Source organism: Siphateles boraxobius, unplaced genomic scaffold (assembly GCF_051911475.1).
Source record: "Siphateles boraxobius isolate OS27281-9 unplaced genomic scaffold, OSU_SipBor_1 9, whole genome shotgun sequence".
In the NCBI taxonomy this organism is placed as follows: domain Eukaryota; kingdom Metazoa; phylum Chordata; class Actinopteri; order Cypriniformes; family Leuciscidae; genus Siphateles; species Siphateles boraxobius.
Window position 1 is genome coordinate 10,290,697 of NW_027509219.1, and position 20,804 is coordinate 10,311,500.

The window sequence follows — 20,804 nt, forward strand, 5'->3', positions numbered from 1 at the left end:
CTTAGCACAGTGTGTGACATTTTATCTACATGTTATGCTGTTAGAGTTTTGACAATGGTCTCTGTCTAATCCTTTCTTTTTCGCTTGTTTATCGTCATTAGTCTTTTTCCTTTTACCTCCTTGTTTTATGAGCAGGTTTAGGTTGTTTCTCCGCCATTAGCACAGCTGCAGCACACCAGCAAATTTGAGTTTGAACGACGGTACACGCTTACGCTGTGCAAGAGAGGGGTGTGATCAGTGCGTTCATGAGCGTGATTGACACTGCTAAGACAGTCCTCCTGGCTCTGATTGGTTGTTTCTGACCGGGAGTGGTGTATTTCTGCAAATGGCAATAGAACCACTGGGAGGAGCCAGAGGAGCTTGATTTTTTCACAGATTATCTGTCTCATATTCTACTGTCGGGACATAATGACAGTTTTAACAAATATTTGTTTACAGAAGTTACCTACTGAAGCTTTAATATCACAATTAATTAATCTGATCGTCCAGCGAACACTCGTTCGACTTGATCGTCTATCAACTCTCAGAAAGGAGATTTTTCGTGACCACAGAAACATTTATTTTTCTGAGCATGTAGCTGTGATCGCATCGTTAAAGTGGCAAGCAGGGACCAGAATCAAACTCACTTGAATGTGCACACGTTTTTTTATTGAACTAAATCACAAACACATAACTGATGTGATCTAAACAAACACATACACACAAATCACACATACATGGGTAAAATAACCCGAAGCAAACAGAGAGCAGCCTCACTGGGACGGTGAACTTTAACTTCTGACGAGGTCACTCAGTGAGCCAACTGTAACTTGTCCCTCTGAAAGTTTATTTTACTACCCTATGTATTTGGGCATGGTGTTTTGCATATGTAACTAGATTTTGTGTTGATTGAGAAACTATTAAAGATATGTTAGGTATCAACATATACTGTAACATAAATGATAATTCAGGTAATTAAAATAGAAATTCATATATACCAAACATGGTCTATATGCGATCTTGATAAAGTAATAATAAAACATTAATTTAAAGAGTTTAGATTAACACATAGGCAAGACACTATAAAATAACAAATGATTATGGGAAAACTGGATACATGCTTGTACAGTGATTATATATAGAGTGTTAAGGATTAGGATGCACTGTATAGGAAAAGAGTATATTTGTCTGTTTCAGACTGAATTTAGAGTGAGAGTTTACATTCCTTTCAGTCATCAATCAGTCTTAATCTTGGAAAAGATTTCTAATATCTGGTTGATGACCTTTTTACCCATGCTTTTATGACTTTTGTGTAAGCTTAGATTTACTGCTTAAATTAACACGGGATAATTGTGAACTGCCTTTTATGACCAATAATAAGGAATGATAAAGGTTACTTAGGTATTGTAAATATAATCACAAAGTATGTGATTTGATTAAATAAATATATGCACTGCATGTTTCAGAGTGAAGCGCGTTACAGTGTAAAAAGTGGTCATTTGCAATTGTCACCATAGCCTGTTAAATGTCAGTGTCCCAGTAGTTGGCGCCCTTTTGTATTGCTGTTTTTCCCTATCATGTATTTTTAGTAATCTTAAAAAAAGGTATCTTTTAAAAGCTTAAACAATCAAAATTCATCCTGTGAAATCCGTTTTGAAATTGGACATTGAGTTACCATAAGAACAGTACTTTAAAACCTTTTATAGTTAAACCTTTTATTTTTGTGATATCAAATTCCAATTTGGATAAGACATATGGCTTTGATTTAGCAATTTTAGAGCCCAAATTATTTTGTGGAATATATATTTTGGTAAAAAAAAAATGTTTAGTTCAGTACATTTTCTTTAGAGTAAACTTAAACTTCTATATTTTTTTACGCTTTCATTTTTTCATGATTTCTTGTTTCACAGGAGTTTAAATATGAGGAAACACAAAGGCCAAATTCCCTTATTCATCCATCACAATGAGTAAAAACAAAGAATATAGTTCTGATGTGCATCAAAAGTTGACCGTCCCTTACAGGTCCAGTAGCACCTCAATGCAGTGCATGAGATCCACGGGGAGGAGTCGGATCAAGATCCAAGGGGTGGAGATGGGTAGGATTAGGGGCGGGTTTAGGGATTAGGGGTGGGTTTAGGGATCAGGGGGCGGAGATGGGTAGGTTTAGGCATATGTAAGGTGGGAGGAGTTGGATCTGGATCCGACTCCACCCCGTGGATTTCATGTTCTGCAGTGAGAACCATCTCTACAGGTGAGCAGATCATTATCTGCCGCTGTTTGCAGTGGCTTAGAGCGGCTCGGTTTGCAGTAAAAGCTGCTCCACAAAAAATCTCTGCATCTGCTCTGAGTTTGGGTCACTATAATATGCATTTCTGTCAATAATATTTGTCAATGTAATATTTCTCATTTGTTTTGATTGTAGTTTTTATATTTTATTTAGTAATTTTAATAAAAAACAATTATTATTATAGAATTATTATATAGATATAAGATCACAAAATGTTGGTCAAATTGTGCTGCCTTACAAATAAGAACAGCAAACCTGTTTTTTTTAAATCGCATTTTTCATCGCAATTGCAATTTTCATCAGAAAAATGAATTGTTTTTCTTTCTTTTTTTTGTGCAGCCGTATGTATGACCACACAAACAAGTGTGTTTGACTATATTGCTCTCTTTTTTCCCCACAGAGATTGTTAGGGAGACCACCGCAGCTCAGTTGGCCTTGCTGGTGCCGAAAAACATCTCTGCATATCCGTCAAATGGAGAGCGTTTCACCGAGGGCTACATTGACGTGTGGTGGATTGTCCATGACGGAGGCATGCTCATGCTCCTTCCCTTTCTTCTGCGCCAGCACAAGGTACACAAACACACATACATATATCATTTTGGCAGAGTGTTCAGAACAATGATGGATTTATTATTGTTTGTAGATAATAGTAGCTTGATTGTGGACAAGAACGGTACAGCTCTGATCAAAACTCTCCTTACCTAAACAGCATTTTAGGCATCAGAGGCGTCCAACCAACTCCAAGGCTTTTCAAAATTGAAGGCAGCAATTACAGTGTGCTGCATTTAAAGGGGACCTATTATGCAAAATTCAATTTTAAATGGTGTTTGAACACTGATACGTGTGCACAGTGTGTGTAAACAACCAGCCTGTAATGGTAAAAACCCACCCACTCCACATAATCCTCCTAAATGAGGACAAGCCCCGCCCATGACTGGTGACGATCTGCCCTTTAGACCTTATTCAAAGCAGCGCCATCATAGATTTTAAATAGGAATGAAAGCAAGGCTGCGCTGGATTTGCACAAAAGTTGATTCTGAAAGATGGGTCGATAACAACATCCTACTAAAGTTCCCACATGAGCACCTGTAAACATGCTAATCGATAAGTTGAATAAAGTTAACTCCACAACAACTACATAAATTCATAATTCTAAACTTCTTCCTGAGTCTCTGTATACTGTAAGGCAGAACACCGGTACTGATCATTTCTGACATTTTGGCTGTGTGAGATTCTCCAATTTTGTTGTTGCCGGAGTACTCGAAGCACGAGCTGTAAAGGCTCAGCCCTCTTCTGGAAAGGGGGCGGGGAGCAGCAGAACATTTGCATTTAAAGGTACACACGAGACAGTGTGTTTTTACTCACAACCAAACAGGGGCAAATAAAAATGCTATAATGAATGACCTGTGGGTTATTTTGAGTGGGTTATTTTGAGCTGAAACTACACAGACATATTCTGGGGACACCAGATACTTATATTACATATTGTAAAAAGGGACTTAAGATCTGTTAGATAGAATCTAAAGCAGCATTACATACATTCTTCTCACCGACAGCAATCCCACAATGCCATGCAACAAGCACAATTACAGTTTTTAATGGCAGTTGATATTTACATGAGTGTAAATTGTATGTGCTACAAAAATATCAGTCAAAATGTATACACTACCATTCAAAAAAATAAGTCTCTTCTGCTCACCAAGGCTGTATGTATTTGATCAAAAATACAGTAAAAACTGGATTTTGTGAAATATTATTAACATTTTAAAATAACATAATATTATACATAATATTTAACATAAAAATATAAATTATAAATTGATGATGGCAATTATATTTTTTATAAATCTTAAAAATTATAAATTTTCTAAATCTAAATCCATTATAAATCTGTGATGGCAAAGCTGATTTTAAACCATCATTAAACCCGTCTTCAGTGTCACTTGATCCTTCAGAAATCAATCTAATACAATGTGTTGGTACTCAAGAAACATTATTATCAATGTTTAAAGCAGTTTTGCCGCTTAATATTTTTCAGGATTTTTTTTTACTTTTGTATTGTTAAAAATTTCTTTACTGTCACTTTTGATCAATTTGATATATCCTTGCTGAATTAAAGTATAACTTTCTTTAAAAAACTGTCACTGACCGCAAACTTTGGAAAGTTTAAATATAAAGTAATGTAAATAGAAATAAAATGCTTGTACTAAAGGATAAATTGAATGAGCAATGGTGGGCAGAGTTATTAAAATTAGTTAAAAGGGCTATGTGTAGCTTTTTACTTAAAAAAATCGTTAAGATAGAGTTTTCATTTGTACATTTATGAGCCAACCATAATGGAATAGAAAGAATGACACCTTAATGTCCACCACGGTTGCCTCTATCAGCCTGTAGGCTCAATTGTGTGGGGAGGATTCTGGTTCGAATTGGCACGAAAATTCACAAAATTTAACGTCATGCACATTCTCGTCTACTTGGGCCTACATCCATACGGCAGCAATTAGTAAGCAGCGGCAATCGCTAGCAGTAACGTTAGTGTATCAAATGGACTCTGCGGATGGAAAGAAGCGACCAGCCTCCAGCACAATCCAGACACTCACGGATGAAAATGACAAGTGTTTTTAGTGCAAAAGTTCATGTGGTATTCTGAATGAAAATAAAGTATGACAAGTTCATACATCAAGGTTAGGGTTCCTTTACCTTACCATAATGTTATTGCTATTCTACAAATAGTATAGTAGTACAATCTAAAAATAAGCATAACGTCTTCAACTCAGTTATATAATTTAGCGTTACTCTACAATAGTCAAAATAAGAGGTCTGTGAGTGTCGGGAGTGTATGTTACAGTGTAGTGTTACAAAACGTTTAGAAGTAGACTTCAGTTGATAGTATAAAGTAGCACTGCAAAATTTTACTAAAATATGGTTTGTCAAACAATAACCTTACAGTACTGTAACTTTTCTTACCTCTGTAAACATGCTGGTGAATCTCGATGAGCCGTCTGAGGTTGCTGCGAGAACGAGAACGAGCATGAGACTGGCTGCAGTTTCTCTAACGGCCACTGGTGTCAGTAACGTATAGAAATTTCAGAACTTACGCAATGCTCCTTTAACAACATATTTATTTTATTTAAAATGGAGATGGCATTGACATTTTTAAATTTAAATTTTTAAAAATGTTTAAATATGTAACATTATATTTTATTCAATACTGAAAAATATTAATAAAAACAGTTCCATCTAAATAGACAAACTATATTTCACCCAATATTTGTTGTGCTTGTCAAAGTTTCTAACTATTAGCTTAAAGGGTTAGTTCACCCAAAAATGAAAATTAAGTCATTAATTACTCACCCCCATGCTGTACCAACCCCGTAAGACCTTCGTTCATCTTCAGAACACAAATGAAGATATTTTTGATTAAATCTGAGAGGTGGATCACTGCTACATAGGCTGCCAGAGGGAATGAAACTTGACGGCCCAGAAAGTCATTAAAGAAAATGTTTAAATATTCCATGTGCCTACAGTGGCTCAACTATAAGTTTATCAAGCGACGAGAATACTTTTTTCCCGAAAAAAAAAACATAATAACGACTTTATTCGACTATTCCTTTTCTTCCTTGTGGGCCTGAGACGAGAGTTCAAGAGATTTCCACGACGCATGCGCGAGAACTGAGAAGAGAACGTTCTTCTTCTAATACTTCTTGTTCAGTTCTCGCGCATGCGTCGTGGAAATCTCTTGAACTCTCGTCTCAGGCCCACAAGGAATGAAAAGGAATAGTCGAATAAAGTCGTTATTATGTTTTTTTTTTCGGGAAAAAAGTAGTCTCGTCGCTTGATAAACTTATAGTTGAGCCACTGTAGGCACATGGAATATTTAAACATGTTCTTTAATGACTTTCTGGGCCGTCAAGTTTCATTCCCTCTGGCAGCCTATGTAGCAGTGATCCACCTCTCAGATTTAATCAAAAATATCTTCATTTGTGTTCCGAAGATGAACGAAGGTCTTACGGGGTTGGTACAGCATGGGGGTGAGTAATTAATGACTTAATTTTTATTTTTGGGTGAACTAACCCTTTAATATGTCAATGTCAAACACCATAGAAATCACTGTGTGAATTGTGTCGAGTCTCTCATCATGTGCATTATGTATGTGGAGTGGCGGAACATTAACGTGGTTATTTAAAGTGTTGCAGTTAAGGTTTAATTTCAGTACTTTAAATCAATAGCTGTCTATGAGGCCGCTCACTAGGGATTGAAACTGAGAACACATTCAGTTCATGTCTTTGAATGAGAAATACTGACTCGATTGCTAAGCAGGGCTGCATTTGTCAAAAGCGTCGTAAGCCTAAGTAAATCTTAAAAACATTAGCACCAATGGTCTCTACGATCAACTTAGCTCAAAATGCTTTTGATAAACACAGCCCTGGACATTAACTGTGGTTCAACTGTAGGTGTGGAGGAAGTGCAAGATGCGCATCTTCACTGTGGCTCAGATGGATGACAACAGCATTCAGATGAAGAAAGACCTGATGACATTCCTCTATCACCTGCGCTTTGATGCTGAGGTTGAGGTGGTTGAAATGGTGAGAAACAAACACGCTTCCTTCACACACATGAGTTGATACTGTAAACCATCATTCTAACCTGTTCTTTCATTTAATTCAAGCATGACGGCGACATTTCAGCCTACACTTACGAAAAGACCCTGGTGATGGAGCAGCGATCGCAAATCCTCAAGGAGATGCATCTTACCAAGAACGAGCGTGAGAGAGAGGTATCCAAGTCAAAGAACAGAGTCTTCCCATGTGAAAAATAAGTACACTTTAGCATACTTTTAAAAATGTTGCATACTTGCAATTAAATTAAATTGTTATGGTTTAAATTCATGTAAAAAATTTAACTATGCAGAACTTATAGTTATTACTAACTGCATGTAACGTATAATAAGGACACATAAATCTAATAATATAAAGTGTTACCAAACATGTACTTAAGTACACTTAAGTTCTTTTTATTATAATATCTGCAAGTAAAAATACACTTTTAAGAATTGAAGTGCACTACAAGTGCACAATCAATACTGTTAAGCACACTTATTTTTTAGGTTCATTCTAACAGACATCAACATTTAGTCGTGTGAATCAGTCTAACAGCGCTGATGTTGTCTCTTCAGATTCAGAGCATCACAGATGTGTCCCGTGGCTCTATACGGCGAAAGAACCCTTCAAACCTGCACCCCCAGAGGAGCATCGCGGAGGAGTCCGTGACAGGAGGTGGCGAAGAGAAACCCGAGGAGGAGGTAGCTGCTGTCTCTCAGTTTTGTCTCTGTGCATTTGTCCATCAAGTGTGTGACTTTGTGCTTGTTTTCCAGTTGTGCTAATCACGCCTTTCCTTCAGGCCGATTCGATGATAACACGGACCTATCAGCCACGAAGATAGCATCTCTTCATCACATTCTATTTTTGCCATTCTCTTTCTTCCTCAGTCATTATCTACTAGAAAATCGTTCTCTTCTGTTAACACCCTGGCAGTGCATTTCTCGCCCTCTCTCTTTTTTCTTTATCCTTCTGAAAACAAGGTTACCGGAAAAGCGTCAATTCTCACTTTTTAATTTTTGTTTCATCCCTCTGTACCCTCTCATTCTTTTTACCTTTCTCTTAGTCTGTCCGTCTCTCCCGTCCTCGACAGGTTCAACTCATTCAGGGCAAAAATGCCACTCCCACCCCCACTAGCCCCACCTCCCCTACCGCTCCCACCCCAGCGGCCATGAGCCCCGGAGAGGAGGTGCAGATGACCTGGACAGACGAAATGGAGAAGACCAGTAACCCAGCAGTGGCCAACCCTGAAAGCATAAAGGATATGTTCAACATGAAACCGTGAGTCAAGAGAATGACGGTCTCTACTAAGTGTATATTGTGTCAGCTATATTAAATTAATCAAAAATGAGTTTTGAGTAAAAAAGGAAATATTCACTCAATCATTGTATAATTCTATTAGTTGAGTGAATAGTGAGCGAGATGTTAGTCAAACCTTTGCATAGAGGTTTAGTAACAATAATAATAATAAAAACTATAGACCCATGCTAATTAAGATATCTGTCTTATGGAACATGTGTCTATGGAGCACCAGTTCCTTGTTTTGACACTTTTATTTGACAAAACTCAATTTACAACTCCACAAAGAGTTACAAAAGCTGTGTTCAAGATCACTAACATTTAATAATTTCGTTCATCGATCCTGTTAGTTGGATGCATAACAAGACTGCAATAGAAGACATAATGAAAGAAAAATATTAATAATAATAAATAGTATAATTTTAAATAATTTAATTAATAATTACATTTATAATTTAAAATATAAACATTTTTAATAATTAAAATCGATTTAATTAAAACGTGTATATATATGTTTGTTCATTAAAGAAATATAAATATATACATTCACATTAACTATAGATAAATATGTTTTATTAATATTGTAACAATGTTTAAGATTCGGCGAATAAGGAGGCGGGAACCGGCGAACATTCAAAGACTTTAATTTTTAAAATAAAACAAAATACAAAACCAAAAGTCTGCCAGCAGCCCCTCGCAGACGACTGCTGGCTACACAAAACAGAAACAACACAACATAAAATCAGGCCTGTCCTCTCTCGCTCTTCACAATCATCGCTCCTCTTTTATGCTTCCTCTCCTCAGTGAGAGATGCGAGACCGGTGCGTCTCACAGGTGTCATTCATTATCACTCACGCCACCGGTCTCGCGCCGTTCACTCACGTCCATCGGCCTTGTCCTGTTCGCCACAAATATGTTTTAAACGTAAAAAATATTATGTTTTTTACTTGCATATTTGCAGCAAACAGCTATGGAAGCTTGTTTCCTCCACAGAATAAAAAATAAATAAGGTAATTGTGACTTTTAATCTGGCAATTGCAAGAAAAAAGTCAGAATTGTAAGTTTACATCTCGCAATTCTGACTTTTTATCTCAGAATTGTGTGTTATAAAGTCAAAATTGCGAGGAAAAGTCAGATTTGCCTGATATAAACTCGCAATTGCGAGTTATAAAGTCAGAATTGCGTGATATAAAGTTTCAATTGCGAGTTATAAAGTCAGAATTGTGAGATATAAACTTGCAATTCAGAGAAAAAAGTCATTTTTCTCTCAAAAGTCTTTTTTTTCTCAAAATTGGACTTTATAGCTGCATCTTTATATCTCACAATTCTGGAAAAATAAGTCATAATTGTGAGTTTATATCTCGCAATGCTGACTTTATAACACGCAATTGCGACTGTATATCACGCAATTCTGACTTTATTTCTGGCAATTGGGAGTTCATATCTCCCTTTGAGAAAAATACTCAGAATTGCGAGATGTAAACTCGTAATTGTGAGATAAAAAGTTGCAATTATCTTTTAAAATGTTTTATTTTGTGGCGGAAACAACCCAGCAAGCAATTTTGCATTGCATAGAACATGTCAAAGAAATGAAACCACACACCTTGTAATCACGGTTGACTTTCCTTACATGATAAAACATACAAGTTATTTTAACAAAAACAACATGTAACTGTATTCAAGGTTATTTTGGCTAGAAGTTGGTTGCTCATAGCCGGACTATATCGGGTATATAGTTAACCGAGACTATGAAATGACAGCTATTGCTTCCTGGGAAGCTTCCATAAACAGCAGCAATATGTTAAACTCTACTTTGAAACACAAACACTTCCATCATTATTAGAGAATTTGCATGCGTTTAAAGTGCTTCGCTCTTGTCACTTCAGATTACAAAACAGTGATGGTTAGACTGTTGTTCTTTACGCCTGATGCTAAAAAAAAACAGTGAAACACGACACAATGGTTTATACCGAACACATACAAGAGCCACCAACATGCTTCCACCTGACTTTTTCAAGTTGACACTCGACATGCCGATGGTTTTTGATCAATAATTGTCCGATAAATATAATGGTGCATCCTTACCTTTGTGGTTACGGTTAAAAAAAGTCATTGAGGTTGTTTAATTACGTTCTCAATGCGGTTGAATTTGTGCTGTGTTCCTGTATTTCTCTGTTCACTGGGTTGTTCACTGTTATTTCCCTTTGCTCATGCCTCAGGGAATGGGAGAACCTGTGAGTACACTTTCAAGATAACACTAATGCTACTTCAATTGATTCCTTCACATTTGTTGTATGCTTTATATCTCTCTGATCAGGGGAAATATGCTAAAAATGTTGTAATATCAACCTCACATGCACACAAAAAAGTTTTTGCAATGCTCTTCATATGATGTGCTATACAGGAATCACGCGAATGTCAGGCACATGCACCACGCGCAGAGGCTCAACGAGGTCATTGTGAAGAAGTCGCAAGAAGCTAAACTTGTCCTGCTAAACATGCCTGGACCACCGAGGAACCGCAAGGGAGAAGAAAACTGTATCCTTTTTTCCTCTTAAAAAAATCATCTGTCTATTTGACTTAAAACTTTTTTACAGTGAAGTTACTTCCTGCTTGTGTATTACAGGGACTGCTCTCGTGTAAATGTCAAAGTTTGCCACTTAACTTCAGACACACAGACATGGAGTTCCTCGAGGTCTTGACTGAAGGTCTCAACAGAGTCCTGCTCGTGCGTGGAGGTGGACGTGAGGTCATAACCATCTACTCTTGAGGGGCTCAGCTCAACCACCAAATATTCCTCACCTCTCGTCCCTCACTGCATAAACGGAACGTCCCAGTAACCCCTACCTACACCATGAGCAATAACGCCCCAGCACATATCAGATGACTTTGCACTACATAGTCTAAAAAGACACCAGCTTAGTAGATGTCACTACTTCCATGTTATTAAGTTTTATCCTTCAATCAATCACTCTATCTTCCTCTTATTGGCTTCATTCTCACCTCATAAAGTCAACAGTGTACATCACACACAGATCAGTAAATGATTGAGTTGGTCTTTGTTACTATATTCTGACTCATTTCCAAAAGCCCATGTTCTCCAGTGACACCCCACCAAATGCTCTGATCCATCTAAACTTTATCTAATATTATATGTCTTAACAAAACACTTTTAAGGGACAGTCATACTAGATTTTAAGCATGCGAAACTTTATTTTGGGTGGACCTAAAAAAACAGTCAATTTTAAATGTTGAAAGGTTTTCAGTGCCCATTACAAACAATCAGCTTCTTTTAAAGTGTGTCTTTCATCTAAACTTGTATTAGGCTAGACTTCTATTCAGAAGTTTGGGGTCGATAAGGTTTCTTAATGTTTTTTAAAGAAGTCTCTTATGCTCACACAGGCTTAATTAATTTGGTCAAAACAGTGAAATATGCTGATTTGCTGCTTATTATTATCGATGTTGAAAACAGCTGTACTGCTTAAGATTTAAAGGATTTTTTGATGAATAGTTCAAAATGACAGCATTTATTTTTGTAACAAGGTAAAGGTCACTTTTGTTCAGTTTTATGTGTCCTTGCTGTATAAAAGTATTAATATCTTTTTTTTATTTTTTATTACCAACCCCAAACTTTTGAATGATAGTTTATATAGATTCCCAAACTAAAATGTTCCTCCACGGTTTAATGGCAATATTAAATTTAAAGGGATCATGACATGGATTTTTGTTATATTTTATTTTAATATGTTCCTTGAGGTTCACTTATAATGTTAATAAAGTTATTTTCGTGCAAATTCAACCCTCATTCTGACCCTCTGTTTGAAATGATCAGTTTTTAAGGGGCGGCTCCTTTAAAGCTTGTAAGTAAACTACCACTCTGTTATGATTGGCTAACGTCACTGCATAGGAAACGGTATTAAAGGGTTAGTTCACCCAAAAATGAAAATTAAGTCATTAATTACTCACCCCCATGCTGTACCAACCCCGTAAGACCTTCGTTCATCTTCGAAACACAAATGAAGATATTTTTGATTAAATCTGAGAGGTGGATCACTGCTACATAGGCTGCCAGAGGGAATGAAACTTGACGGCCCAGAAAGTCATTAAAGAACATGTTTAAATATTCCATGTGCCTATAGTGGCTCAACTATAAGTTTATCAAGCGACGAGAATACTTTTTTTCCGAAAAAAAAAACATAAATAACGACTTTATTCGACTATTCCTTTTCTTCCTTGTGGGCCTGAGACGAGAGTTCAAGAGATTTCCACGACGCATGCGCGAGAACTGAACAAGAAGTATTAGAAGAAGAACGTCCTCTTCTCAGTTCTCGCGCACGCGTCGTGGAAATCTCTTGAACTCTCGTCTCAGGCCCACAAGGAAGAAAAGGAATAGTCGAATAAAGTCGTTATTTATGGGGTTTTTTTCGGAAAAAAAGTAGTCTCGTCGCTTGATAAACTTATAGTTGAGCCACTGTAGGCACATGGAATATTTAAACATGTTCTTTAATGGCTTTCTGGGCCGTCAAGTTTCATTCCCTCTGGCAGCCTATGTAGCAGTGATCCACCTCTCAGATTTAATCAAAAATATCTTCATTTGTGTTCCGAAGATGAACGAAGGTCTTACGGGGTTGGTACAGCATGGGGGTGAGTAATTAATGACTTAATTTTCATTTTTGGGTGGACTAACCCTTTAACTCCCACTCACTATTGCACGTAAGTTAGTGTTTTGAAACCGTAATTTATAGACAAAACGTTATGAAGTCATTTACTTACGGTTTGTGATACAGCTGCTATCAGATTCAATACAGCTGATTACTTCATCTGTCAATGAAAGTTTATCTGCGAACTCTCCATTACGCTGTGCCTCGTTTACAAAAGAAATGCTCAGAGCAAACATAATCCTCCGATACCATTAAAATAAACCATCCAATTGTTTCCGACACTGATCCTTCAGAAGTCTGTGATTATAATGACAGCGGCAGTGATTATAATGGGTTCTATTTGCTTTTGATGGGATGCTCACATCCATCATGGGCAAATGTCAGCTGTTAAGTGACTGAATGCCAGTGGGCGGGGCCTATGGTACAATGATGTAAAGCTAATGGTCGATGTCTTGCTCTGGAGGCAGTCATATGCAAATGTTTGCCAGTGTAACATCACAGATCCCAATATCAGAACAAGCTGTTTTTGGACCTTAATTAAATAAATGTTTTGTTTATAATGAGGAGGACATTTTAAGCTGTGTAATTTGCAGTATCTTTTAATAAACAGACCTCTTACATGTCAAAAGATCGAGGCAAATTTGATTTTTCATGTCATGACCCCTTTAAAACCTCTATTGGTCAAACATTGTATAGCTATTTGAATAGGCAGCTCAAAGACTACCAAATGATCATCATTCTTTCATGTTTGTTTGCATATAAATGAAAGTGAATGAATCTCAAAATCTATTGTGATTGCCTCTTTAGGCTTTACATTTTGTTCCTTTACTATCACTCCATTGTTTCATTGTTCATCATAGGGTAAATATAGTAGAATCTTTCTTTGTTGAAAACGAGTCTTCCAGTGTACCACGTAATTGTCTGAGGTGCGTTTTTACACCAAGGACAGAATTGACCAGGGTTTAATGTGAGCCGTGTTTAATGTAAGCACTACTGGATCAATGACTATCAGCTTTGCCCTTGACCATCTGCATGTCCTCTGACTACATCAGCCTTTTAAGAGTCATATACTGTACAATATGAGAGGGCTGGACCACGCGTGTGTGTGTGTGTGTATGTGTGTATGTGTGTATGTGTGTGTGTGTGTGTGTGTGTGTGTGTGTGTGTGTGTGTGTGTTTGTGTGTTTGTACTGGAGTAGATTTTATAATATTGGAGGTTTGATGGATATATTCCTTTCCCAAATATGTTCACTTGATCCATGAAATGGAAAAATATCATCAGCAGACATGAATTATATATTGCTCAGTTACACATGTGTACATACTGTGGAGAGAGTCTAAACAGAATTGAAAACCCATATACAGTTCAAATATTCCATATAAAGATATAATCCTGAATAATCGCATTTAATAGTAGAATTACATATATCTTAAGGGAATGTAAATAGAAAAGGATTAGTATTTATATTTCAAATATTTATTTACAAAGAAAATTATTTATTCATTCAGCAATTTTTGATCGATTGTAATCATGGGAAAACATGGTATATGTACATCTCTTGCCAAATCACAAAATAGAAATCGTGCCATATGAGAGGAAAAACATTTTTAGCAAAAAACGAACCAATCTTTGCATTTTCATATAGAAAAGGACAGTGCTGGGTCACGGCATCATAACATACAGCCTCATGTGTCTGACATTACCAGTTACTTTGTAAACCAGATGCAGTTTTATTCTAATGAAATCATACTTTTTCACCCAATCAAATTTGTGTACAAAAGCATATTTTAACTGCATAGTATTTTAAACTCATGTCTAATGTTTGTCATGAATGTCTGACATTTTTGTTTATTTTTACATTTGTAAAGACGACACTAATTTGCTACATTTAAGCAGCATCTGTGAGCGAATGATGCATACTGTTCAATTCACGAGCACGAGCATATTATTTAGTTCATGTGTGGTATTTTTTTTGTAAAATTGCAATGATGAAAAAATTATATTCGATTACTGAATAGACTAGTAAACTATCGTCTTGTGTAACTGTGAGACCTAAAAAGGAAAATAACTAAATGTATGTTTTAAACTTTAAAATCAAATTGTGCTGAGTTTGCTGCTACCTTCATTAAAAATGTAAATATAATATTGCACTCCCCCAAAACATAAGACTGAGGGGGGAAAAAACGACAGAAAAAAATTGCAATATTTATAGATGTTTTTTGCATTTAAATCTAAAGTGTATTTACATTCAGACACCCAAATTAGTTTATTGACATAAAATAATAAATGTTTTACAGGGTTACAACTCAGACAGGCAAACCGACTCGAAATGTCACCGCCAGTCTGTCCTTATACTATTCAAACATACCTCATCTTTCCTCATTTGTTGTCATGTCAAAGTTCAAACTTGTATTAGAAAGGTAGTGTGCAAAGGTTGTGGTCTATAAGTTCATAGAAGTGATCTTTAACTTGTTTGCAAAAAGAATTTGAATTATAGCTAAGTACATTTTCTTTATCAGTATTCTAGTTATGCTCAACTGATCTTTTTTTTTTATTCGAAACAGAAATTGCAAAGTACGTAATAAGTGCTATACCTATCATAATTCTTCCAAGTTTATTGCCTCTGTTCTAAAATGATAATCTTATCTGAAGGAACTTTTGCATTGCTGTACCGTACGTTAGAATTTACAACACAAAAGACGAGTTTTGCTTCTTTGGAGTCCTATGCAATTACAGTTTAGTAAGTTCTTTGAGGATCTAAAATGACTTTCTACTGAATTGTTTATAGTGGTATAGGTATTATAGATTGAAATCAGAGCTTCCGTATCTGCAGGGTGACTTGCAGTTTTATGAGATCTTTCCACGTTATTTAAAGTCATGCAAAGAAAAACATACCGGGACCATGTCGTGATTAAGCCATATTGGCTGTCGGATAACAGAGGTTTTTCTCTGCGGATGACAATGAAGTCTGAAGTCCCGTTCATCATGGAGCATAGACTATCTGAATTGAATTCACATCGATGCAAAGGGCTTTTCGATATCATTTTATCAGATTCGTCTTATCCTTCCCGAAGGCTGCAGACATAAAGAAGTCTCATAAACTTTGTGTCGTATAGCATGTCGTTCCTTATCTTCCCTTGAAAGGGGCAGTAAACTCTAAAGTCACCCCAAATTGGCCAAAGCATAACTAGAAATGAGCACTGTGAAAATTCAAAGTTAGTGTTTCTTTTTCACATATCTACATTCAATCTCATTTGTTGGTATTTTTATTCTTTTATTTTTATGTCCTCGCTGTGGAGCACTCTTGAAGGGAACCTGAAGTAAACACCTTTAGGGCCGGTTCACACAGAACTCGTTTTTTCTGTTAAAAACAAGAGAAGCAGGTCAGTGGAGCAGAAAAAGACGCAAGTTCTATAGACGCGTTTTTTGAAAAAGTTCAATTGTTTTAACTTGAGCGCCGCGTTTTTAGAACGCCGCGTCATGCAAGAGATGCTGCAAAAGACACGGTCAAACACATCCGCCTAGCACGTCTTTACATTGAAAAACAATGGAAAAGTAAAGATGTGAAATTAATAAACTCGTTCTGATTGAATGGCCCCTCAAAGTTCATTTTAAAAAACGCAAGAAGCCGGTCAGTAGAACATAAAAAGTGCAAGGTCTAGAGATGATTTTTAGAATTCCGTTTCATGTGCAAGACGCAACACGCGAGACACGAGTGCAATGGTTAAAGACGTTTGTCTAGTACGTGTTTACATTGAAAAATAGCGCTCTGTGTGAATGTGCCCTTAGAATGCATATAGAAGAATCATGATGTTTTTTTATGCAATGTTGACATGTAACTAACCTGTAACAATGGTATAGATTGCTACAGTCTGGTTCTAGAAGTAAAAACTCCATTCATATTCTCCATAGGGAAATACATTTGTAATGATAAACCTTAAAAGACAGCCTTTCTGTGAGCTACGAGCTGGATAATTGATAGCAAGTATTTCTGTTGAAGCCATCAGCCCGATTTGTTTCAACCTAGTTTAAAAATAATCCTGTTTAACAGTGGAATTCATGGTAAAAACTGTATTACCCATGGTCCTGTGCAGAAAATTTCACCAATCGGAGATTACGTAATGACGAATTACCTAATCGGGTCGATATATATATATATATATATATAAATATATATATATATATAATTATACATTTTTAAATGCACAGTTTTAAATTTCTCCATTATTTTTAATTTGATTATGCTGTTCGTAATGCTACATGCCATTGTAGTTCTTTCCCTCGCTGAAGCCATTAAGTGCACATTCTTGTTTTTTTGTCCAATTTTCAAATACTTTTTTGCTTCAAATCAAAGTTTGTACTGTTATGATTCACCTCATAGCTGGTTGGCCTGGTTCGTGGCTTATAACGCTTTAATAACGACTTTTTTGAATCCCTGGGAGAAAATAATGGAAAAAAAATACTTCCGGAACCAACTCCACTGAAAAAGTGTACGGGCACTGTTGCACTCTATACTGGTATAACACGGTTTACTAGTCGATTAACAGGGCTTATAAGATAACCAGCTAATTGAATTTGAAATTGCAGGTGTTTCAGAAGGTGCTAATTATTATTTCCGATTGATTACTGAAGTGGCGTCTATGAAAATGTGTTCAAATGCAATATTGAGAAAGCTGACTCGTATAGACTAGGCTATTTAGCCAGACTTGATAAAGTTAATCAATGCAAAGAGATATCCTGTCATGTTGGGATATACCAGACAGAAGGAGCTTTGCACAGTTACTTTAGATTGGCAGGAGAAGTTCTTCATCATTCATTCAGTGCTCCTGATACCCGTTTTAGCATGTTGGGGTTTTAAAGGTGCAATGTGTAATAATTTTGAGTATCTATTAACAGAAATGCAATATGACATCCATAACTATCTTTTCAGTGGTGTATAAAGAACTTACTTAATAAACCGTAATGTTTTTATTACCTTAGAATGAAACATTTATATTTACATAACCGTGGGCACCCCCTTCTATGAAGGTCGACATATTGTGACGTCATGTTTCTACCTTGGCCGAACGTGAACAAACAGCGCTACAGAGAGCGTTTCGTCACTACCTTGAAATTGAAGCAGCAGAAAGCTAGAAGCTAGCCATAAACACAGCGAGTAGTGACTTTTCCCTTGTCAGTGGTGTAAAATATGTAGTTGGATTGTTTCATGTAACTTAGTTCTTCTCCCTCGCTGTGTTATGGCTTTGCTATGTGGGGATAAATGTGCTGGTTCGTGAGACAGCTGATTAGTACCAGAGTCCGTCTATGGAGAGTCTTGGCACATCCTATAAGCCCCGTTGTATATCGTTTTGGTTGCAGTTCCATTAGAATTCCACTAGAGGTGATCGCGGGCGAGTGCAGAATGAATGGGAGTCTATGGAGCTAGACGGCTAAATGTATCCCTTTCTCCTGCTTGTCGTTGAATCAACGTAGATTTTATTGTTGATTCCACAAGTTCAATATACAGTAGATTATAGTTCAAAAGTCGAATGAACGAGTACTTATGTCCTTTCGATTTCTTACAGGTTAGGTCGTTGTTGGCAGGAACACGCTGGCATTCTGCTATTATGTGACGTCATCACATTTTTGAACGGATTTTTAGAACAGATAAGTGAACTTAAAAATGCAATTTTCAGCTGAGTGTATTATCTTAGCCCCCCTTTTCAATGCAACTTTCAAATTACTTGACAAAAAAATTACATACTGAGAAAAGTGGATGACTGGGGGTGAAACCACATAGACTCCCATTCATTCTGCACTCCCCTGCGAGCGCCCCCGCATGGACAGAGACGTGTTACTGCAGCCAGTCCAGAAACCAGAAGTATCCAGACAGTGACAATTCTCCCCTTATTAGACATTCTCTGTTAGTATTGTAATTCTCTTGTCATTGACCGTAAAACAGTAACGTTACAGGAATCACCAACCCGTCGATCGCGGTCGACAAGTCGATCTTGGAAGCATTTTAAGTCGATCGTTAAGAGTTTTCAAAATCAGAGAAAAAAACCCTATTGTGTGTAGTAAATGATGACTAGGGGATGCGGAGGCACGCGCTCTGTTACAATCATGTCATTTTTGCCGCGCGCACCTTTTGAGTTTAAACAAGGCTTTACGCTTTAACCAGCTCAGCCACAGTAACAGCTCATATTTAGCCAGCTAAACTTTTACTACCCTGTTAGAAAAAATATATAGTTGCATAGTTTCATGTGGTTCTTCTCCCTCGCTGTATTATGGGTTTGCTATGTGGGGAGAAATGTGCTGGTTACGTTTGTGAGACAATCAGCTGATTACTATTATTATATTATATATTAAGACCCTTGATCCTCACCTGACTATGGCTTTGAAAACTTTATCCATGATGTGGTTTATAATGGACTGTAGTACAGAAACAGTGACAATGTTACGCACTCTTGGCTGACTCTGGCTATTCTCTGCTGTCTCAGACGACGATATGTTTGTCCGGTTTTAGCCACCGTAGCTTCTTCAAAACGGAGGGGTGAGCAGTGGGCTGCGCCCTTAGTGCAACTCGCAACCAAACCACTAGATGTCGCTAGAAAATACACACTGCACCTTTAACCGAATATCTCCAGACCTCACCTCCAATTTTTTAAGCACTGATTCTGATTTTCTAATGGCACCGTACATTTTCTGATACTTCTGAAACTTTCCCAACAGTGTGTGCAAGAGCATTTCTACATAGCCTACATTTTGACTTTCTCCATAGGAGGGCAATTTGATGTTTTTTTTTGTTTTTGTTTTTATGGTACTCAGTGTAGATCCAAAGACAATGCTTGTGATTAGTAATGTGTTTTCTGTTTTCTGCTTCGGTTATCACGAGGAGTCAAAATGGTACATGTTTGTGAGCTTGACTGTAACGGGGAAAAGGGTGAAGTGTTTCTGTTTCTTTACATATATGACTCTGTGACATATCACTTTATTGGAAAAAGAGAGGTTAAACCGTGGCAGTTGGTTTTGTAAATATATAACACATTATAGTTATCTTAGCCTAGCTGTTTAATTTGTGTGTCCATGCAAGTTTAATATTTTAAAAATAAATAGAACATTGTGTCTCAATTGTGTTATATGAAAATATATTTAAACTATATCTTAAATTATTGTTTTATCTTGTCAAAAGCTTCTATGTTCTATGAATAATGGTTTATCTGGACCATTTTATAGACTTGTCTGCACAAAATGCAATAAAGTTCAAGTCCTTTATTACAACTATTTATTGTGTTTTCATTTGTGAGCTAAATAAATCAGTGGTCGTTTCTTCTAATATACAGTGTGATGTGGAGTCTTGAGTGAGAATTTTCTTCACAGAAATGTAATGTTTTTATTAAAACATATTTAAATCAGAATATTCAGGATAACACAGGAACTCTCCTCAACTTACACTAAATAAATAATGAAATGTCACTTGATGTCTTTTCCTCAATTTTTTATATTTGCTTTATTCTGTTTCATAGTCAAATACAAGAACATGAAAATGACACTGAACTGAACTTTCAAGGACGCCCTAATACACAAAATATTGTGTGTGTGTGTGTGTGTGTGTGTGTGTGTGTGTGTGTGTGTGTGTGTGTGTGTGTGTGTGTGTGTGTGTGTGTGTGTGTGTGTGTGTGTGTGTGTGTGTGTGTGTGTGTGTGTTAAATAATAAAAGAGAATGGCAGCATTAGGAAGTTCGGTAACACTTTAGAATACGGTTCCTTCGTTAATGAATAACTACACAAGAACCAATGAGTAACACAATATTAACAATCTAGTAACTATTATTAACTAACAAGAAACTCTGATTAACGAACTAGTAAGTAATAGCGCACAGATGAAAGTGGTAGTTCACTATTAACTAATCAATAACTACTATTTTTTTATGCTTCCCAGAGAACTACTGAAAAAGTTTATTAACAATCTAGTAACTACTATTAGCTAAAAAGAAACTA

General features: G+C 36.6%; 1 protein-coding gene across 7 annotated transcripts in view; it reads left to right on the forward strand.

Annotated features, from left to right (window-relative positions):
• The window catches only part of LOC143732008 (solute carrier family 12 member 5-like), a 138,860-nt gene that overhangs the window by 104,663 nt on the left and 13,393 nt on the right, over positions 1–20,804 (forward strand). For 2 of the 7 annotated variants that reach the window (XM_077222633.1, XM_077222629.1), the window contains exons 19-26: positions 2,667–2,836; positions 6,721–6,852; positions 6,936–7,043; positions 7,443–7,568; positions 7,931–8,145; positions 10,383–10,397; positions 10,568–10,701; positions 10,842–11,052. In XM_077222633.1, the coding sequence (XP_077078748.1) occupies positions 2,667–2,836; positions 6,721–6,852; positions 6,936–7,043; positions 7,443–7,568; positions 7,931–8,145; positions 10,383–10,397; positions 10,568–10,701; positions 10,842–10,933 (992 nt within the window). In that variant the 3' untranslated portion in view covers positions 10,934–11,052. Of the gene's footprint in view, positions 1–2,666; positions 2,837–6,720; positions 6,853–6,935; positions 7,044–7,442; positions 7,569–7,930; positions 8,165–10,382; positions 10,398–10,567; positions 10,702–10,841; positions 15,023–20,804 lie in introns of those variants that run through there. The other 5 variants (XM_077222631.1, XR_013201038.1, XM_077222634.1 and 2 more) reach the window with 5 other exon arrangements.